The sequence below is a fragment of the Mus pahari genome, chromosome 23 (genome assembly GCF_900095145.1).
Source record: "Mus pahari chromosome 23, PAHARI_EIJ_v1.1, whole genome shotgun sequence".
NCBI lineage: Eukaryota > Metazoa > Chordata > Mammalia > Rodentia > Muridae > Mus > Mus pahari.
The window spans coordinates 4,100,621-4,123,169 of NC_034612.1; the positions used below are offsets into that span (position 1 = coordinate 4,100,621).

General features: G+C 53.4%; 1 protein-coding gene across 6 annotated transcripts in view; it reads left to right on the forward strand.

Moving 5' to 3' along the window:
- Positions 1-17,190, forward strand: part of Acacb (acetyl-CoA carboxylase beta) — a 106,193-nt gene extending 89,003 nt beyond the window's left edge. For all 6 annotated transcript variants that reach the window (XM_029533563.1, XM_021186638.2, XM_029533565.1 and 3 more), the window contains 13 exons: positions 791-911; positions 3,414-3,524; positions 4,756-4,899; positions 5,562-5,682; positions 6,886-6,982; positions 9,655-9,751; positions 10,773-10,908; positions 11,559-11,736; positions 12,261-12,373; positions 14,458-14,612; positions 14,896-15,066; positions 15,187-15,323; positions 15,848-17,190. In XM_029533563.1, coding sequence (XP_029389423.1) covers positions 791-911; positions 3,414-3,524; positions 4,756-4,899; positions 5,562-5,682; positions 6,886-6,982; positions 9,655-9,751; positions 10,773-10,908; positions 11,559-11,736; positions 12,261-12,373; positions 14,458-14,612; positions 14,896-15,066; positions 15,187-15,323; positions 15,848-15,974 — 1,708 coding nt within the window. In that variant the 3' untranslated portion in view covers positions 15,975-17,190. The remainder of the gene's footprint in view (positions 1-790; positions 912-3,413; positions 3,525-4,755; positions 4,900-5,561; positions 5,683-6,885; positions 6,983-9,654; positions 9,752-10,772; positions 10,909-11,558; positions 11,737-12,260; positions 12,374-14,457; positions 14,613-14,895; positions 15,067-15,186; positions 15,324-15,847) is intronic.
- Positions 17,191-22,549: the final 5,359 nt, after the last annotated feature.

Below are 22,549 nucleotides of genomic sequence, written 5' to 3' on the forward strand. Positions count from 1 at the left end.
GCCCAGCCCTATCTGTCTTTCTGTCTCTCTGCCTCTCTTTCACTCTGTCTTTCTTGAGACAGGGTTTCTCTGTGTAGCCCTGGCTGTCCTCAAACTCATGCCATAGACCAGGCTGGCCTCGAACTCAGAGATCTGCCTGTCCCTGCCTCCCAAGTGCTGGGACTTAAGGTGTGTGCCACCACCACCCAGGAAAAGGTTCACATCTTATGACCCAGTTATCCAAAAAGATACAGTGGTCTCTGAGGTGGGGGGGGGGGGTCTGTTCTTTGGGGAATCCAACAAAGCCAGTATTTGCTAGGTGATGTTCTGGAATGTAAATGACATGTGACATGTTTTTAAATCTATAGTAAAATAAGTTTGGGAAACTCAGTTAAACGTAGCTGGCAAAATATCTTCCTACAGCCCTACCGAGCCCCCAACATGCTAACATTTGTTAATTTCCAATGGGAGCTGGCCAGTGTGTCTCACCCTTGGGGTCATGACTAAGGTCACTCTCCATAGACCAAAGGCTAAGCTAGTTTCCTGTGGGATGTGGGGTAGGGTGTGTCTCGCTAAGAGCCTCTGTTTGAGTGAGGGATGGTCATTATCTAGGTCCGCCTTGACCTTTAGGAAGCGGTACCCAGGGCCCCGAGCCCCATCTTCATGTTGCCTCTGACTGTTTTGGGTCCTAGCCTTTGTCTTTGCTCCTCCCTCCCCCTCCCTCTCCCCTTCCCCCCAACCTCAGACCTGTGGGAAACGTGCACTTCCTGTTTTTGTTTTGTTGTTGTTGAGCCCTGTTTGAACCTTGCAGATATGTCATCGTGGATGTCATCGGGAAGGATGCCAGCCTGGGTGTGGAGAACCTGAGGGGCTCGGGCATGATAGCAGGAGAAGCTTCCCTGGCTTATGAGAAAACGGTCACCATCAGCATGGTGAGCGCCTCCCTGGTCTCTTCCTTCCCTTGCTTCCCTCCGGTGTGAGCGTGCACATGCGTGTGTGCATGTTCGTGCGTGCACACCCATGTAGAGGCCAGAGGTCAACACCAGGCATTTTCTTCACCTGATTTGGGGGGAACAGAGTCTCCCTGAGTCAAAAGCTTTCCAATAAGCCTACAGCTGGCCAGTGAGCCCCAGGGCCCTCCTGGCTCTGCCTCACCAGCGCTGGGGTTACAGCTGCGAATTGAGTTTTACATGGCCATTGAGGATCTAAACTCACACACGCCCCATGTAGAGTCCTCAGCATGCAGTCTGCTCCTCTTGGAATTGCCGCAGGAGAAAACAGGTTTCTTCACTCTCCCCCAAGGAAGATACTTGTGCTATTTATGCTCCTGAGAATAAGACATCTGATTACACCACCTTCATAAAGACAACCCTTAAATCTTACTCTGCAGACAGTGAGGATATACCAGGCATAGAATCCTCTCCAGATGTAATGCTTCATTCACAGCAGGGGTGTAGTGCAAGAGATACAGGAAACGGTGACTCCTCAGGCTGTACTGTATACACACCTAGAGGAGGACACCAGAGAGCAGAGACCCCCAACTGGGCATCCCTGGCTTCTGAGTGTGGCCAGCCGTGACTGCATACCCTTCCTCTTCTCCCTCTTGCCAGGATTCTGTCAGTCTCTGTCTCTGCTGCTTCTCCCACTTCTTGGTCACCCATGCTTTCAAACGTAACTTCTTCTTCTTTTTTTTTTTGGTTTTTCGAGACAGGGTTTCTCGGTATAGCTCTGGCTGTCCTGGAACTCACTTTGTAGACCAGGCTGGCCTCAAACTCAGAAATTTGCCTGCCTCTGCCTCCCGAGTGCTGGGATTAAAGGCGTGTGCCACCATGCCCGGCATCTCAGTGGCCATTCTTTAACCTGCTCTTTAGGAGGCTTCTCCCGGTGTTTTCCAGACAGTCCCTGGTGAACTGAACTCCTCTTACCCCTCCCGACTTTCCGTTCCCCGCTCCCAGGCAGTAAACTCGAGTCTTTATGGTTGTCTGGCAGCACTTTCTGGCTGAGCCATTCCCCAGGCCCATTGCTCTCTCTTTTGAGACTTGGTCTTGCTATATAGCTCAGGCTGACCTTGAACTTGTGACCCTTGCTGCCTAAGCTTCTTGAGTGCTGGGATCAACCACGCCTAGTCTTCCCCTTTTGCATGTAACTACAGTTTGTCACTACGACAGCACCTGAAACCGTAACTTCACAGAGCCCAGTTAGGTCTCAGTTTTTTGTTTTGTTTTGTTTGTTTGTTAAAGGGTTTATTTATTATATATAAGTGCACTGTAGCTGTCTTCAGACACACCAGAAGAGGGCGTAAGATCTCATTACCAGATGGTTGTGAGCCACCATGTGGTTGCTGGGATGTGAACTCAGGACCTCTGGAAGAGCAGTCAGTGCTCTTAACCGCTGCTCAAGTCTTAGTTTTGACAGCTGTCTCAAGTCTGTTTCTGTGGTTTGTTGAGGAAGAGGCAGGAGAATCCCTTGGAGTCAGCCTGGCCTCTGCAGCAGTTCTAGGCCAGCCAAGACTACATAGTTTTGAGACCCTGTCACAAAAACAAGTATAAAATTGAATTAAAAAACAGATGCTCAGCACGATAGCTCATGCAGCAAGGGTGGTTGCCACCAAGAACCACACCTGTTCCATGACAGGAGAGGGACTCTCTGCAGTTGCCCGCTGACCTTCACATGTATGTTGCAACAAGTACATGCATGCACACACATACACACGCACACACACACAAATTAATGTAAAATTATTATTATTGGTTTTCTTTTTTTGTTTTTTTCGAGACAGGGTTTCTCTGTGTACCTGGCTGTCCTGGAACTCACACTATATCCCAGGCTGGCCTTGAACTCAGAAATCCGCCTACCTCTGCCTCCCAAGTGCTGGGATTAAAGGCGTGTGCCACCACTGCCCGGCTGACTCCATTCTTTTCAGATAAAAATCGCTATGTTTATTCTCTGCAACTATGACAAAAATCCAGGATGTACTCAGTTTATAAAGAGAGAAGGTTAATTTGGAGTTTCAGAGGGGCCACGAGGTCTCGTGGTTGATGACTTGAGCCTCTTGTGGGGACGTAAGGCAGAGAGCAGCATCATTGCTCAGCCAGGTAGCCAGGGTCAAAGGAAACTGCTGGGCTCTCACAGTTCTCCTGGTGATGGTCCTCCAGTCCCCTAGGGACCTTCACAGGGCCCACAGGTTTCTACTCCCTCTAACTGGGCCTCTGAGGAGTGTTTAATGTGCAGATAATAACAGAAGCCAAGCTGGAGCAGTGCCAGAAGAAAAGGAGATTCTAGCCAGCAGTGGTACACACCTGTAATCCCCACACCTGGGAGGCGGAGGCGGAGGGGGAGGCGGAGGCAGACGCAGGAGGATTATCTTTTAGAGAGTTCTACCAGCTGTGAGTGTGCAGTAAGATGGCCCTCTGTATGTATTTGTCTCTCCATAGGTGACCTGCCGCGCCCTCGGGATCGGGGCTTACCTGGTGAGGCTTGGCCAGCGGGTGATCCAGGTGGATAACTCCCACATCATCCTCACCGGAGCCGGTGCTCTCAACAAGGTGCCGTAGGGGAGGGATGGCGTGGGGACCTGGTCACATCTTACTCCGCAGCTGTCTTAGCCGGTGTTCCACTGCTGTGAAGAGACACCATGACCACGGCAACTCTTAGAAAGGACAACATTTAATGGGGGGTGGGGGTGGCTTACAGGTTCAGAGGTTCAGTCCTTTATTGCCCTGGCGGGAAACATGGTGGCACACAGCCGTGGTACTGGAGGAGGTAGCGGAGAGTTCTGCATTGGGATGGGCAGGCAACAGGAAGAAACAGTTGGCCTGGCTTGAGTGTCTGAAACTTCAAAGCCCACCCTAGTGAGGAACCTCTTCCAGCAAGGCCACACCTCCAACGAGGCCACACCCTGATGAGGTCACACCTCCAAGAGGCCACACCTCCAACAAAGCCACACCCCCAACAAGGGTGCTTCCTATCTGGCTGTTTTTTTTTGTTTTTTGGTTTTTTTTTTTTTTTTTGTTTTTTAAGATTTATTTATTATTATATGTAAATACACAGAAACTGTCTTCAGACACACCAGAAGAGGGCATCAGATCTCATTATGGATGGTTGTGAGCCACCATGTGGTTGCTGGGATTTGAACTCAGGACCTTCAGAAGACCAGTTAGTGCTCTTACCTGCTGAGCCATCTTACCAGCCCAGCTCTTTTCATACAAACCACCACAGCCGCTGCCACTGTGGAATTCCTGTACCAGTTTCCTTCCAGAAGCGAGCCCTGTTTTTTCAGTTTGCAGATTCCCGATCCCCGGTGACCCGCCCTCCCGGAACTAATTCTCCAGCTTACATTAAAAATATGACTTAAGTGGCGTCACACTTTGCAGGAAATCGAGAAAAGCCCCACAAGCAGCCTCGCATCTTGTATGCTTTGGGGTAGAAGCGCTTGTGTTCTGGCTCACCTGCAGTTAATTCCCCTTGAGCATGATTTGTTACCTGCAGGATTTTCCACGTGGCTCTGGACTCTCTGTGTTTAATGCCCACGCAAAGCCCACGGAGATGCTCCATGTGTGGTTCTTGCAGCGGCACCCAGATAGACCCGCTTCAGACCTGCTGTTGAAGCCGAAACTCGTTAGCTGTCCTGATCTCAGGGGCGTTGACGGTTCCCAAATTAGACTGCATTTTAGAATTGCGAGCGTTTTAGTATCTTCCAGGTCATCCTGACAGGCAGCCATAGCTGAGGACCCAGCAGGATGGGGTGGCTTCGCTAACCATGCTGTGTCAAAGCAGGTCCTGGGAAGAGAGGTCTACACGTCCAACAACCAGCTGGGTGGCGTGCAGATCATGCACACCAACGGGGTCTCCCACGTCACCGTGCCAGATGACTTCGAGGGGGTCTGCACCATTCTGGAATGGCTGTCATATATACCGAAGGTGCGGTGTTCCCTGGCAACCTGAAGCCTGGGCGCCTGTGGGGGTAGGCACTGCCCACCCTCCCTCTCTGATACCCAGCCTTGTGCGTTGCTTTGGGGGGAGGCTCCGAAGTATGTTGTAAGGACATGGGGATGTGGGGACGCTGTCTGCCGATCCTTTGAAAAAAGGTGACGTTGGACAAAAGGGAGCCTCAGACCTCACAGACATCCTTCATCCGTTCCTGGCTTCCTAGTCAGGAGCAGTAATCCTCCCAATCTTTCCTCATCTGGGAAGTGTGTTACCATGGTGATGAGGGGGGCTGATGCCCAGGGCTTGGCCCCTTGCAGGGTCTCCCCTGCAAGGCTACCCTGGACTCTACTGATTAGTTATCCGTCGTCCCACGGGACTGCTCTAACTAGTCCTGACTAGGTAGGTATTTGGGTCTCCGTTTCTTCCATTGCCCTGCCTAGATAATGCTGGTCCTGAGTGGCTCCCATTCTCTATCCGAACTCTAACACACTTGGGGCGCTTAAGTTTCAGAAAAATGTAGACAGCGGTTACTACCATCTTCTAGCTGGAGCAGTGGCTTGGAAGCCCCAGCGAGGGGTGCTGTTGCACTGCTAGAGATGTGCGTAGAGGGGAAAGCAGACCGCAGACCGGATGGCCCTGGCCTTCTTTTCTAGGACAATCGCAGCCCGGTCCCCATCACCACTCCTTCTGACCCCATCGACAGGGAAATTGAATTCACCCCAACCAAAGCTCCCTACGACCCCAGGTGGATGCTTGCAGGGAGGCCTCACCCAAGTAAGTCCCTAAGTTTGTTCCCTGGGGGAGGGGGGAACCACCAGACTTGGGGCTCTTTAGTGGGTCTACCGTAAAGGGCCTCTTTGATGGAAGTGTTTCTGTATTTCCCATCTCCCGGCCGGGGGGTGGGGATGTGAGGTCAAAGGTGGGACTGGAGACTGGAATCTCTGCCTTTCCTGGGCCGTGGACTAGTACGGCTTGCAAACAGCTCAAGTGTCTAGAGCTAAGGGTTAGAGTTCAGCACTGGCCAGGGCTTACCTCCCTAAAGTACTCAGTGACATCACCTCCCTCCTGCCTCTCCCTCTGGCTAGACTTCACAAGGGAACTGGCTTCTTGCACGCGCGCACACACACATACGCATGCACGCACGTTTTTCTCCCTCCCCGGGGAATACCTTTGTCTCTTGGAGGTATGATGTATTACGAGGACCGCCCAGACAGGAAGACTGAGCTGTCCTGTCACCCCTGGCCCAGGTCTAGAAGTTCATGTGCCTTCAGCTGTGTGGTTGTGCAGACAGGGGCCTCTCCACAGCAGAAGGATCTCCATGGCTTCTCTGTTTCATAGAGCTCTCCCTCCAGTGGTATCTCCCACTGTGTGCTGTGTCCTGTGGAGCCAGCCCTGGGTCCCAAGTCAGAGGCTGAAGCAGCAGATTCTGTTCCCAGGCATCCAGCCTCTACTGTGCCCTTTGAGTTGCCTGCTACCGGGCCTTTCAACTCTTTGTCAGAATGACAGCCATTTGCCCCAACCCTGGTCCGCATGGCTGCAGTACTGATGTCACTGTGTGCCTCTCTGGGACACGGGGTGGCCTGCTTCCTCTCAGGGATGCTGAGCTGTAGCCAGGGGGCCAGAATAAGGTTCCAGGGTCGGTGGTCCCTTCCTGGGATCTCAGCTTATGGGAAGAAGGCATTTTCTAACCCTGCCTCTGGGGAGGGGCTGTCTGAGGCTGTGTTTGGGATGTCAGCGTATCTGGCATTCTATGACCCGAGAAAGTTCAACTACCCTCAGAAATGAATTCCCATCTTGATGTAGCTTTTGTAATTATGGTTTTGTTTGGTGTGTGTGTGTAAAGTTTTAGACTCTGTGTGGTCTTCAGTAGAAAAGAACACAGCCTATTGTAAGGTCAAGGCCATATCAGTGTGCCCCACCAGGCAGCCCCCGGGCCTCCCCAGCCCTCAGCCAGGGCCTCCATCTTTCTGCCCACAGCTCTGAAGGGGACCTGGCAGAGCGGATTCTTCGACCACGGCAGTTTCAGGGAAATCATGGCACCCTGGGCCCAGACCGTGGTGACAGGACGAGCAAGGTAACCTGAGACGGTGGGCTGCACACGTCTGCCCACTGGGCACGGCGCCTCTCAGCCTCACTGGGGCTGCCAGGGCCCTCTCTTCTTGGTTCATAGGTTTTTCTGAATGCGAAGGGCAAAATGGAGGAATGGGGAAATAGCTAAGAAGTGCTTGCCACGCCAGCAGGAGGGCCCGAGTCCGGATCCCTGGCACCTCATGAGAAGCCAGGTGATGTCAGTGCTAGGGTTAGGGAGTCAGAGCCCAGCCACGCTGCTCACCACTCTGAGGTGGAGAGTTCCAGGTAATGACTGACCCTGGGTCATAATACAAGGAAGAGAATGAGACAGCAGACAGTGAAATCTGCATGCAGGTGCACACATGCACGCACACATGCACAAACACGCACAGGTGTGCACGCATACACACACGTGCACATACATGCACACACACTTGCCCCCACATGCCTCCATGCCACACACATATACACATGAACACATGCACACACATTACACACACATGTATACACATGTACACACATGTGCACAATGCATATACATGTGTGCACACTTGCCCACACATGCCTACATGCCACACACATGTACACATGAGCACATGCACGTGTGCACACACATGCATGTGTGCACACAGAAGTGTGCTCTTATGCACATATATGTGTGCACACATGCCTACATGCCATACACGTATGCACATGAACACATACATGTGTGCACACAACACACACATGCATACACATATACACACATGTGCACACATGCATGCACACATACACCACACACAGACTCAAAAAATAAAAATGCAAGCTGAACACTGTGGAAAGCTGGGAGCAGGAGGGGTGGTTCTCCCCATCCGGTACCAAACGCTCATTCCTGAAAACATACATACAAGTAACCTCACGGCCTGAGCAGGTTATAGTCAGGAATATATATGTATATATGCATACATGTTTTAATGCATGCATGAATTTGAAGGAAAGGAAGGGGCTAATGGGAGGGGTTTGATGGAGGAAAGAGAAGAGAGAAACATTGTAATTAAATTAGGATCTCAACAATAAAGGAAAGAAAACTAGTTTGGAGAAACATGTCATGGACTGTGAAGTCACCTGTGAAGTGGGAGCCCACCTGGGCCTTAGAGCCTCTGCCTCCTACTGTGGGGGCTGTGACCTTTGCCCCTCAGTCCCACAGCCATAGGACCCCCCAGAAGGTATCTCTGGGGGTGTTAAATGTTTCCAGAGACGAGTGGCCCACCTCATCATGTCACACCCACCTCTGCGCCTCTCCAGTCACCAGGGCGCTCTTCCCCTCCCAGTTTGGCCCAGGCTGGGTTCTCTAACTTACCATTCGGATTCCCGGCATGATGTCATCGTGACATCACAGCTACAAACCCAGGCTTCAGCACGCTCCACCTTCCCCAGGCCTCCACAGCCTGGTCTGTCTCATGGAGATGATAATACAGTCCAAAGGATTGCTGCAGCCACAGGAGCGGTGCTGTGCTGGACACTTCATGTGTGTCACATGCTCCCTACGCGGTACCGGGTCTCACGGGCAGTGGACAGCATAGTTACAGGCACAGGACCGCGAGATAGCTCAGCAGATCACACGCTTGTCCCACAGTTCAGGCCCCAAGACCGGCACGAAGGTGGAAGGCAACAGACCCCAAAAGGACCCTTCACACATTCAGCATAGCACACGTGTGTACACACACAGACACACACGTTGTGAAGTCGTGTGTCGTTGGCCTTTAGTTATATGCCTCCTGTTTATTTTAGAAACCTTTTTGGTACAATCCTTGAATGAACCATGCCACCACAGAGCTGTCCCTGGGGAGAGCGCTCCACCCTGGCAGTGTTGTAGCACGGGTAAAGGACAGAGGTGCAGCCGTGGCTCCGGCTGTTGATAACCCAGGCTGACAGGTGTGACATCATGGTCCCATCTGAGCCAGGCCCTATGGTACTTGGTAATGCTCACCCCCTCCCTGGTTTTGAGTACCGGGGCTGGAACCCAGACCCCCCCTGTGCACGCCAGGCAAAAAGCCGTATCACTGAGCTGTATCCCAACATCCTTTGCTGCGTGTTTCAAGGCAGTGTCTTGCTGTGTGGCCCAGGCTGGCTTTGAACTCTTGGCCTTCCTGCCTTGGCTTCCTAAGTAGCTGGGTCACAGATCTGTGCCACCCCTCCTGGCTGGCTGGTTTCAGCCTTTTCCCTGTGTGACTTGGTTCGGTGCCCAAGCTGCCCAGGGTGTAGCTGCTGGCCAGATGTGATGATTTAAGTCATAATTCAGAATGGGGAAATGGCTAGGTTGCAAAGTACCTGCCCGGCACGTGCAAAGTCTCAGAATTCATCCTACTGCCAAAAATCTGAAGTTGAAGTGAGAGGAGGATGCTGGGAACTATGTGTGGTTCAGAGTTGCCATCTTAGATGCTCGGCCTGAGGGACAGACGGCTCCTGTGGGTTTGGCACAATCCTGCCCTGACTGTTCTTACCCTAGCGGGGCACCCGTAGCTCCGCATGATCCTTAGCGACTTGGTGCTGCCCCTTTGCCTTGCAGCAAGCTCACTCCATTTCCAGCCCTCATTCCCACCTGGACAGGCCTGTCAGGAGATGGGGTAGACCCCAAGGCCCTGAGATCTGCCTGCAGACAGTCCAGCGCCGAGCCCATGTGTGTTTGACTTGCAGGCTGGGGGGCATCCCCGTGGGAGTGATTGCTGTGGAGACTCGGCCTGTGGAGGTGGCTGTCCCTGCTGACCCTGCCAACTTGGATTCTGAGGCCAAGGTGAGGGGCTGGAAACCATGACCACTGGGGACCGGAGTGGATCCTTTCATCCGGTTCAGAGAAGCTTCTGCGAGCAGAGGCCTTGAGTAGGGACTGGTCTCGGGGTGCTGCCTTTCTCCCTACCATATCTCCACAGGACACGTATTCCAATAGTCTGGGTTTCTTTCCAGGGTGGTAATGGTCCCCATACCTCCTTCGCTCTACTCCTGTTCCTGGGAGCTGCAACGAGGTCTCAACTCCTGCGTTGTCAGGCTGAGCATGAGAATAGGGGACCCGTTGAGGTCCTAAGGGTATGGCCATGCTGTAGGTCTCTTGGGAGCCCTGGCTCTGGTACATGTCCTAGTAAGGGTTACTATTGTGATAAAACACCACGACCGGGGCTGGTGAGATGGCTCAGTGAGTAAGAGCACCCAACTGCTCTTCCAAAGGTCCGGAGTTCAAATCCCAGCAACCGCATGGTGGCTCATAACCATCCGTAACAAGATCTGATGCCCTCTTCTGGAGTGTCTGAAGACAGCTACAGTGTACTTACATATAATAAATAAATAAATAAATCTTAAAACAAACAAACAAACAAAACCACTACGACCAAGGCAGCTTGGGGGGGAAAGGGTTCATTCAACTTACACTTCCATGTAACTTTAATCACTGAGGGAAGTCAGGGCGGGAACCTGGAGGCAGGAGCTGATGCAGAGGCCATGGAGGGGCGCTGCTTACTGGCTTGCTCCTCATGGCTTGCTCAGCCTGTTTTCTTATAGAACCAGGACCACCAGCCCAGGGATGGCTCCACCCACAGTGTGCGGAGCCCTCCCCCATCAATCACTAATTAAGAAAATGCCCTACAGGCTTGCCCACAGCCCCATCTCATGGAGACATTTTCTCAGTTGAGGTTCCCCTCCTCTCTAATGGCTCCAACTTGTGTCAAGTCGACATAAAACAGTACAGGACTAAGCTGTGATCATAGGCGCAGTGGTCCCTACATCCCAGGGTCAGTGTCTGACCTCAATGACTCTGTGCACAGATCATCCAGCAGGCAGGCCAGGTATGGTTCCCCGACTCGGCCTACAAGACGGCACAGGTCATCAGGGACTTCAACAAGGAGCGCTTGCCTCTCATGATCTTCGCCAACTGGAGGGGCTTCTCCGGAGGCATGAAGGGTAAGCCAGCCCTTTCATATGTGTCACTGTGGTGTCTCTCAACAACCCTGGGAGTTTCCTGGGGTCACGTGAAGGGCTGTGTGGAGAGGTCTGCTCTGTGAGCTCCTGGGTAGTCTTCCTGTGTGGATGAGGAAGGCGTATGTCCATCCACCTTCCTCAGAGCTGAGCTATAGTTGCAGTCTCTCTAAATCACCCAAAATATCCAGAGAGATAAGGTCCCCAGATACTGAAGGAGGAGCTGAGGTGGGAGAGAGGCACATCTGGGTGACCTCTCTGTGTCCCCAAACCTCTCCTTTGTGAATGGAGAAGACCACGGCGAGGATCCTGTGCCCTGGTCCCACCCGTAAGCCCTTGTCACCGTATTGCAGTGTCACCAAATAGGGTGTGGGGACGCAGAGCAGAGGGGGCTGTGGGTACCAGATAGGTGGATGAGCTTGGGAATCTCAGAAGACAGCAGTCCCCACGCTTGAGTTGACAGATGAAGACACGCCCTTGCAGGAGAACAGCCTGCCCAAGGTCACATGGGCGATGAGGGAGGGAACCAGACCAGGCTCTCCAAGCCTCCCTCAGGAGCCCAGGGCAGAGAAGGCTGCAGGCTTTGTGGGTCCGTCACTGGGGCCCGGGTCTCCTAAGCAGGCCTGGCTTTGTAGACATGTATGAGCAGATGCTGAAGTTTGGAGCCTACATCGTGGATGGTCTCCGCCTGTATGAGCAGCCCATTCTCATCTACATCCCTCCCTGTGCTGAGCTCCGTGGGGGCTCCTGGGTCGTCCTGGACTCCACCATCAACCCCCTGTGCATAGAGATGTACGCGGACAGAGAGAGCAGGTGAGTGTATCACCTGCACTGTCGTGGCAGAGTCAGTCAGGGCCCCAGAGGACAAACCCAGGCCAGGGTAAGAAGCCGGATGTGGCCGTGTGCACCAACCAGGGCCCTGCTGGTAGTGGGCGTTGATCGGCAAATCCATGGGGCTTGCTGGCTAGTCAGTTAACCAAATCAGTGAAGAGACCCTGCCTCAAAAAGTAAGGTGGACCCCTTACATTGACCTATGATCTTTACAGGCATGAACGCACAGATACACACACACACACAAAGTCATAAGGCGTTCAAAGAAATAAGCAAATAAAGAAAAAAAAAAAGAAAAAACCGGGCGTGGTAGCGCACGCCTTTAATCCCAGCACTTGGGAGGCAGAGGCAGGCAGATTTCTGAGTTCGAGGCCAGCCTGGTGTACAAAGTGAGTTATAGGACAGCTATACAGAGAAACCCTGTCTCGAAAAAAACGGGAGGGGGGAAGAGCCCAGGGCCGGAGTGTCTGTCCTCAGCCCCTCCCCCTGTCCTCTCCTCTGTCCAGGGGAGGTGTTTTGGAGCCTGAGGGCACGGTGGAGATTAAGTTCCGGAAGAAAGATCTGGTGAAGACCATAAGGAGGTTAGACCCAGTGTGTAAGAAGCTCGTGGGACAGCTGGGTAAGTGGGTCACACACTCTCCATGCTCAGATCACACCGGTGCCACGCCCAGGTCACAAGGCTCCACCCCCAGGTCATACAGGCTCTACCCCCAGGTCACACAGACTTCACCCCCAGGTCATTCTCTATGCCCAGATCACACTGGTGCCAAGCCCAGGTCACAAGGCTCTACCCCCAGATCACACAGGCTCCACCTTCAGGTCACACAAGCACTACCCCAGGTCACACAAGCCGCACCCACCCAGGTCACAAGACTCCACCCCCAGGTCACAGGCTCCACCCACCCAGGTCACACTGACTCCACTCCAGGTCCCACAAGCTCCACCCACCCAGATCTCAAGGCTCCACCCCCAGGTCACACAGGTTCCACCCCCAGGTCACACTGGCTCTACCCCAGGTCCCACAAGCCCCACCCACCCAGATCTCACAGGCTCCACCCTCAGGTCACACAGGTTCTACTCCCAGGTCACTTAGGTGCCAGGCTCCAGGTCACACAGGCTCCACCCCCAGGTCATAAGACTCCACCCTCAGATCACAAGGCTCCACCCTCAGATCACACAGGCTCCACCTCTAGGTCACACAGACTCCATCCCCAGGCCACATAGGTGCCACTCGCAGGTCAGCAAAGGCTCCGATTCTAGTGCGTTATGGGTAGAATGAGCATGTGTCAAACTGTGAGACCCCAAAGCCAGCCCACATTGGCTATCAGCCCCTACCAAGGGACTCTGCAAGTGCTGTATCTCAGGTGGCAGATATCTGGGGGAGTTTCGGTTTGTGTGTCCTCAGTGAGATGGCTTGGCAAAGGGACCCAGATATAAACATGAAATTAATTCTCACAGCTGTATTCTGACCACAGCCCATCTCTGGGGCCAGGGGTGGAACATTCCTCTGCCGGGGGTGGCAGGCAATCAGCGCCCAGAGGCTCAGGCTCCGGAGCGTTTGAGGTGAGGGATGTTCATTCTGTGATCACATAGTCAGCGCGCTGTCCCACAAGCATAGTGTGACACGGTCGAATCATTTGGGGCCCATGGGGGACACCAGAACATGGTGATGATAATGTCCCTTTAGAGTCCCCAGCCAGAGAGAAACACTTTTATAGATTTTATTTGGTGAATGCCTTTCTTTGCTTCACTCCTCTGATGTCAGTCATTACAGTGTGTAATGTCTGGATGACCGGGGCCTCTGGGATGTGGCTTTGCACCTTTGTGACTTTGGGTTTGTGTAGAATTGGCATTTTGTCTGGAAACACCTCTTATAAGGTTCCTTTCCTTTTTATTACATTTATTGTGTGTGTGTGTGTGTGTGTGTGTGTGTGTGTCTGTATGTCTGTCTCTGTGGTTCTCTGTGTCTGTCTCTATTTCTGTTTCTCTGTGTGTGTGTGTGTCTGTCTGTCTCTGTGTGTGTGTGTCTGTGTTTCTCTCTCTCTCTCTTTCTCTCTGTGTATGTCTGTCTCTGTGTGGGTGTGTATGTGTGTGTGTCTCTGTGTTTGTGTGTCTGTTTCTCTCTGTGTGTATGTGTGTGTCTGCATGTATGTGTGTGTGTATGCCATAGCACACGTGTGGATGTCAGGACAACTTGCAAGAGTCTATTCTCTCCTCCTACCATGTGGGTCCCGGAAATCAAACTCAGGTCATCAGGCTTGGCAGCAAGCACCCTTTCTCCCCTGAGCCATCTCGATGGCCCCCTTATTAGGACTCTAAGTGTGGGTTTCCTTGTTAAAACAGTGCTGTCTTCATTCCTCCCCATCCCCCCCTCCCCTGGCAGAACTGTGACGTGGAGTTATCATACCTCCACTGTATTTATTATCTGTCTGAAGACAAGACCTAATGGTATGCGGAAGCCCGGGGCAAGGCTGGGGTTTCACCCACATGCTGTCCCGGGGCTGTGATCGATCGCATTTCCAGGGCTACAGGACAACTTGATTCAGGAGCAGTGTTGGCATCGCAGCCCAGACTCTCACAGGGCAGGGCCTCTTGTTCGTGGCTTTTCAAATAAAACAAAAACCCAAGAAAATCCACCCCAGCCCCCACATGGCCACCCCTTCACAGCCCCTGAAAGTCCTAACTGCTGTCTGCTCACCCTAGGGAAAGCCCAGCTCCCGGACAAGGACCGGAAGGAGCTGGAGGGTCAGCTGAAGGCGCGGGAGGAACTGCTGCTCCCCATCTACCACCAGGTGGCAGTGCAGTTCGCCGACCTGCACGACACCCCGGGCCACATGCTGGAGAAGGGAATCATATCTGTAAGGGTCCCCCATGGCCACCACCAGGACGCAGAGGAATACATCGGGGTTTGGGATGGATCCAATCCAGGGCTTAGAGGGCTGTGTGGGCGGTTCGGTCTGAGCATGTCAGCAGGAGCCCGCAGGTGCTCATCCCCCTACACTGGACATCCCCACTTAGAGTACAAGGTGGGCAGGAGCCAGGTAGCTATCATGGGGCACGGCCTTGGCCGTTTCCCCGCCTCCGCCCCTCCTCGCCCCCTCCCCCGCTCCTCCGTGGGTGCTCAGGTGGCCATGTCCACAGGATGTGCTGGAATGGAAGACAGCCCGCACCTTCTTCTATTGGAGGCTGCGCCGGCTGCTGCTGGAGGCCCAGGTGAAGCAGGAGATCCTCCGAGCCAGCCCCGAGCTGAACCACGAGCACACGCAGTCCATGCTGCGACGCTGGTTCGTGGAGACCGAGGGAGCCGTCAAGGTGGGCCTGAGCAGGGAGAGGGGAGCCCCAGCACGCAGGCACCGGGGGTCTAGGGGCTGCCAGCTGCCGCCCCTGCAGCATCATCTCCGTCTGAGGTAGACTGTACCCATTGATCCCCAGGCCTACCTGTGGGACAGCAACCAGGTGGTGGTCCAGTGGCTGGAACAGCACTGGTCAGCCAGAGACGGCCTGCGCTCCACCATCCGTGAGAACATCAATTATCTGAAGCGGGACTCTGTCCTCAAGACCATCCAGAGGTGAGTGGCTTGGCGTGAGGTGGGGCTTGTGTCATGGCTAGCACCTGGCTGGTAAGGACCCTACCCCAGACCTGAGGATACTGGCATCTTCTCTCCCAGTCTTTCTGTGGCCTCTAAGGAGGTGGCTCACGGGACACCTGGAACCCTGCCTAGGGTGTAAAGCTGGGGCTCAGGGGTATGTCACACCTCGGATCATACCACACAGCTGGAGACTAGAAAGGGCTGTGTATGCCACCTTGAGGCATTCTGTCCCCACAACAGAATCCTGTGTACCTGTAGGACTGTCTGTCCCTTCTCTCTCTCTCTACCTCCCTCCCCCTCCCCTCCTCTCCCCTCCCCTCCCTTCCCTTCCCCTCCCCTGTGTGAGCGCAGCAAGAGCAACCCTTGGCTCTGGCCCACTCAAGAGCAACAAGGTAGCCTGGACAAGGACACCTAGAGGTAGCCTGGACAAGGACACCTAGAGACATTGAACTGGGTGGCAAGCGTGACTACTTCCCTCCCCCCATCTTTCTCCTTCCCTGTAGTCTGGTTCAAGAACACCCAGAGGTCACCATGGACTGCGTGGCCTACCTGAGCCAACATCTCACGCCGGCAGAGCGGATACAGGTGGCTCAGCTGCTGTCTACCACAGAGAGCCCAGCTTCCCCCTGATGAGCAACTCTGGCCATCCCCAGGACCCCGGACAGTGGGAATGGCCATGCGGCAGGCCTTCGTGGGACGCTGGGGCTTATTTTGGGAAAATTCATGGAGCCACCCTGAGCACTCCGAATGTAGCTGTGGTTCCTGACCAGCGTCTTCCTGGACAGAAGGCCCTCCCTGGGCCCCTGCTAGGCGGGCACAGCCTCTCCTCACCTGGGGACTTTGGGGTTTGTCCCAGTGGATAATTCTGCCGATGCCTCTCTGAGGCCAACTGAACCAGGCACGCCGAGCTCCTTGTGTTTTTGGCCTGAGATGGGGATCCAGTGTCTGATCACAAGACACTTGTACCACCGTGTTGGTTTGCACTCAGTTCCTTGCATCCCTCATCAGCGGAGTAAATGGGCCAAAGAGAACGCCAGACAAGACCCAAGAAAACGTCTTTTTTGTGATGAGGCTTATTAGACACTTAGCAAGGGCAAAATGATTTCCTTTTTCCTTCCTTCCTTCCTTCCTTCCTTCCTTCCTTCCTTCCTTCCTTCCTTCCTTCCTTCCTTCCTTCTTTATTTCATTTAAGAGAATAAAGTGATATTTTGTTCTCCAAGTGGCCCTAGAGAGTCAGGACAACCATCTTATGAACAGGCTGTCCCATTAGAGAGGTTCTCCAGAGATAAAGGACAAACGGACAGGACGCTTTGCATCCTTCGTGGCTGGAGGAGACTCACTTCCTCGGTTCCCGAGCTCTGTAAGGCCTCTTACAAGTGGAGCAAGGACTGGACCTCACTCGGTGCCTCCTGCAGATCGGCCACCCACAGGGTACCGAGTGCCCTACTGCCTGAGCGCAGAGAGGCTGCCCCTTGCCCCTCCCAGGACCCATGGCCAATACTCTTCCTCACCTTGTGCCTTGATGCCACAGCAGGAGCCAACGGCTCTGGGCCAGTGATCCAGGACTGTGCTGTGAACTCTGGATCCGCTCACAGAGACTTTCTCAGCACCGGCAGGCTCCACAGCATCAGGACCTGAATGAGATGCTCCTGCTGCGGGCGGGGGGTATGGTGGGGTGCTGGGTCGAGTGGAGAACCCCACTCTGTCGCTGACGTTCTGGGGAATGAAGGGTTCTTCTGGGCAAGGTCCTCTTGATGTGGAGGAAAGCCCAGCCCGTCACTGACTGCTGCCCTGAACACTTGGGTGTGCTGAGGAGGCTGCCGGGAGATCTGCAAAATAAACTATTTTTTGAAGGAAGCTTCTGGCTTTGATTTACTCTGTGGAGAGGAGCCCGGCAGTTGGCGGCAGGGGGGGGCGGGGGTAGACGGTTCTCAGCTCCCCCCAGAATCTCCCTCTGGCAGCTTTCCCACCAGTTCCCATCCCCTTCTATCACGATGGTGGCATGTGCTCAGAGAGGTCAAGACACTTGCCCACAGTCACACAGGATGGTGTCCAGTCTGTCTGACTGTCAAGCCCTGCCCCTTCTCAGTGACACAGAGGTGTGATATGCCCGGACTGCTGAGCCACACTTGGGAATTGGCTGTCCCCACAGTCTTGCCCTGCACAGGGACCTCCTCTCCTCCCCACCCCACCACCGCACTCCACAGCTTAGCTGTTCATAGGGACTGCTTGGCCTTGACTCTCGAACATCAGTTACTGCTTTTCTCCTGATCCGGCATCCTTCCCAGCCAATCAGAGTTCTCCAGCGCTGCAGGGCAGAGAGAAAACCTGTCCCACAGAGGGAGCTACCGGAGAGAACCAGGCCTGTTGGTAATTTTTGGATGCCTGAACCAAGCCAGGCCTGAAGCCAGAAGGAGCCCGTTTGTGTTGTTTGTATTTAAAATGCTTTCCCTAGTTTGAAAGAGCCACAGCCCAGGAAAAGGATCAAGACTCTCCCTCCCATCTGCCCACAGCTCCTCCACTAGGGTGCGGCCAGCACGTGAACCCCCATCCATTCAGAATGTCGACTAGCTAGGTCTAGTGCTGCGGCCATGTGGCTTCACGTGTGCCAAGTGTTCGTCATGGTGGGAATTATTTGGCCACAGTCCTCTGTTATACCACCCCTAGCTCTTACAGTTGCACTCATACTCACTTTCGCGAATGCACACTCATGCACACACTCAAGTGCACACACACGCACATGGGACACACTCACATGTACAAGCATGTTCACACACACTCGAGCGCACACACACTCGTGCACACATGCCCGAGTGTGACATGCTCACATGCACACAATTACATGTGAGTATGTGCACAGACATACTCACACACTTGCAAACAATGATCCCTGAGCCTTAAGGGGAGGCGGAGGGGCTGTGATACAGAGCGCTTAGAGCTGAGTAACTTAACTCTCGGCACTCTGACAAAATGGGAGTCTGTCAGCTGCAACCCACCTCCAGGAGCCGATTCTCTGATGAGGGATGAGGGTCGGGGAGCCGCACTCATCCTGGATACAAAGGTAACCGGAGGGCTGTGTGATTGGATACTCTGTCCATTTAGCAGTAACTAGAGGGCTGTGTGATTGGATACTCTGTCCATTTAGCAAAATGATAGGGGCAGGCTCTCCCCTGGGGCCTATCCGCTCCCTGTGAGTCCTTGACCCAGTTAACAGTTCCAGGCTGGACTTCAACCTTGACGATCACTCCTTAAAGCTGATGAGGGAGGAGTGGGTTATTCCCTACATAGCCTTCGTGCCGCCATTGTGCCCGGGGATGTATCTTGCCAGGCTGGTTGTAGCTCACAGGGTTCAGAGATGGGTAACAGTGTTGGTTAGTTTTCTTCCCCAGAGTCTAGGTGGCACCTCCTGCCACTCTCAGTAGGGAAGACACCTCCAGGTCAGAACCGGCCTCGTTTCTCCATGTTGTGTCTTCAGCAATAAGGTCTCAGTGTCAAGTTCTGTGGGCATCCAAGAGCAATGGCAGCAGCCTGTATGATTTGATCGGGGGTGTGTGTATATGTTTGGGGGAGTGTATATGGGCCCTCACTAGCCAACAGATCAAAGGGCATAACCCAAGCATGAGACTTTTTTAAAGTGCTCTTTGCATCTTGCAAAGTGGAAATTTTATTCCTATCGCAATGGATTTTTGTTTCCTCGCTCCAGTTCCCCCACCCCGCCATATTTTCTATCTCTGGATTTCAGAACCGCGTCATTAAGCGGGTATTGGCTTATTTCTTTCTTTCTTTCTTTCTTTTTTTTTGAGACAGGGTTTCTCTGTGTAGCCCTGGCTGTCCTGGAACTCACTTTGTAGACCAGGCTGGCCTCAAGCTCAGAAATCCGTCTGCCTCTGCCTCCCGAGTGCTGGGATGAAAGGCGTGCGCCACCACCGCCCGGTGTGGCTTATTTCATTTAACACAATGTCCTCAAGGTTCCTCCACTTTATGACCTGAGCCCGATTTCCCCTTTGAAGGCTGAACTCGTTCCGTCATGTTCCCAGAACTCAGTCGTTTTCTCCTGTAGGAAGAGAGTTGCTTCTGCCCTGGCTGTTGTGATAATCCTGCAGGGGAGGGGAAACGTGCATCTCCAGGTCCTGTTTTCCCCTTTCCATCCTTTTGGGTCTGTATCCTGAAGTGGGGTCGCCGCTGGCTCCTCTGGTAATTCTCTGTCAATCTAGAGAGGAACCTCCAGGGTTTTCAGTGCCCAGCACCGAGATACCAACATCCCTGCCTCACAGGCAAAATACCAAGACTCTGATGCTCTATGCTCTGCCTCACCTCCCTCCCTGCCTGCCTGCCTTCCACACTCCTCTCCCCATCCCCTCTCAGTTCCGGAACATGCCCAAAGCAGATTCAGCCCAGTGGAGACAGATCTCAGAGGCAGTCAGGTTTGTCCTCAGCTTGGCGTCCACCCATCCTTCTTTCCTAGTTTTACACCGTGACCCTAAGGTGAGTTAGGCTAAACTCTGGGCTCTGCTGTGGCTGGATCTGCCTCGCTGTGGCAGCAGAGCCCCTGGTGACGCCTTGCGTTCTTCTCTTAGATTCCCCATTTCCATCCTTTGATCTGTTCTTAGACTTCGCAGCTGTGCTGTAACCTAGGTATAATGGTATGCACCTGTCGTGTCAGCACCAGGGAACCTGAGGCAGGAGGATCGTGAGTTCGGGGATAGCCTGGGCTGCACAGCAAGCCCCCTTTGTGTCAAAACAAATTGGCCCTATTTACTGCCCCATTCAGGGTCTAGAGAGTCATTTAAAAAATATTTACGTTTATGTGTGTGGATGATTTTTTTCTGTCTTTCTGTCTACGTGAGGGTGCCAGATCCTATGGAGCTGGACTTACAGACAGTTGTGAGCTGCCACCTGGGTGCTGGGAATCAAACCCTGGTCCTCTTAACCACTGAGCCATCTCTCCAGCCCTGAGAGTTCTCTCTCACCCAGAACAGTAAGGGCCCAGGAGCTGCTGGTCCTCAGTGAGCTCTGCCAGGTGTAGTTGTTTTGCTCCAGTTTGACACAGGCTAGGGTCATCTGGGACTAGCCTCAACTGAGAAAACACCTCTACCCAAGTGGCTTGTAAACAGGTCTGTGAGGTATTTCCTTGATTAATGATTGATGTGGGCGGGCCCCACTCACTGGATGGTCAGGTGGTCCTGGGTTCTCTAAGGAAGTAGGCTGAGCAAGCCATGAGGAGCAAGCCAGTGAGTAATGCCCTGCATAGCCTCTGCATCTGCTCCTGCCTCCAGGTTCCTGCCCTGCGTGAGTTCCCATCCTGACTCCCCACAGTGACCGACCAACCCTGACCTGTAAGTCAAACAAACCCTTTCTCCTCAAGTTGCTGTTGGGCATTGTCTTTATCACAGCAACAGAGAACAACTAAGACAGCAGGTTCCGCGTTTACTCAGAGAAACTGCCCGGTTCCAGACAGTGGGGAGCGTCGCGACCAAGGCCACACTGAAGATACCTGTGGCATCTGAACACCCCCTAGGACAGGGGGAACAATCCCCAAAACTAAGCTGTCATGGCTCCCATGTTCTGGTATTGCTGGTCCCTAGGCGCATTGCTGGCTGAGCTGAGGGCTATACTGAGGGACAGATGTCATGGGTTGGACACATTTTCTTTCTTTTTTTTTTTTTTTGGTTTTTCGAGACAGGGTTTCTCTGTGTAGCCCTGGCTGTCCTGGAACTCACTCTGTAGACCAGGCTGGCCTCAAACTCAGAAATTCACCTGCATCTGCCTCCTGAGTGCTGGGATTAAAGGCGTGCGCCACCACACCCGGCGGTTGGACACATCTTGGTGGACAAGGTGGCCTAAGGGTATGATGGACGGGAGGCCACTTAGTTTTCGAATGTCACTCGTTGTCTTTGAACTATGAGGCCCAGCATTGCACCACAGGGGCCATCTGAAACAGGTCGTCCTGGTGTCCTGACTCCACCTCCAACTGTTCCACACAGGTCTCTAGCCTTCCCTCACGCCCCCCACCCCCCATCCCAGCAGCTGCTGTTGGGACAAGGGGCCAGTGGCTAAGTGGATCTGGCGTCTCTCACCGACGCACCTAGGCTTACTCCTAGATGCTTCTCCCAGCCTCCGTTTACCCTGAGAACGTTGCGTGCCCCCTTAACCAGCAAGGATGACGCCACCACCAGTTCGTCTAACGGCAGTTTATTCAGGAACCTTGAACAATCTTCATCTCCCTCTTCATCCCCCACGAACCCCGGGGAAAAGCCCAATATATATGCATTCATGCCAACCAATCACACCAGGCAACGTAGCTTAGCCAGGTGAGCGAGCTCAGCCAATGATCAGCAGGGATAACAGCAGCAGCCAAATAAGGACTTGTTTATTGTAAGAACTCTCTTCCTGAAGGCGCCATGTTGGGGTGCGGCCCCAGGGGCTGTGGCTCCCCACATAAGAACATCAGTATGGTTGGTTTTCTGTGGGTCAATAACACAGGAGTTTAAAATGGCACATTTATCCCCTTATAGGAGACCAGAAGTCCCAGGGTCTCACTGGGCTAAGATCAGGACATCAGCAGGGCAGCTGGATCGGCAATCAGTCTCAGTACTGGGGACATGATGCTTCTGTGAGTTGAGCCTGTGCCACAGGGCATACTTGATGGATAAGCCACAGAGTAGGGGGCCTGGTACTGGGTATTTGAAGTTGTCCAAGGTGCCATTTCTTCACCAACAAAATGGGGGTACTGAGAACTGAGCCATGGCCCCTCCAAGGGCTTTATGAGCTCATGGTGGGTGACATAGCCTGACCTGGCATGTCACTGGTGCCAGGTCAGGTGCCATCTTTCTGCTGCCCTGTCCCCAGATTGGAGTAGCCCAACCAGAGCCTGAGGCTAGCATGTGTAGGCCCAGCCCCACCCTACCTGACACACACACACACACACACACACACACACACACACACACACACATATATACACAGAGCCTCTACTATGGGAGTAGTTAACAACTATCTACAACTCATTCCCAAGATGGTACCTGTCAAGTGTTCATTCTGAAGGACAGTAAATATCAGTCTTGTGAACTTCATGGATGTCCCACGCCCGGGACATCAATCAACAGGAACTTGGTGTCAGAGGGCCAGGTTTCTGTGCTGTGTACTGTTGCCCCTCCCCACACCTCTTCCCCACCGCTGCCGCCATCCACACTGAGCCACACAGC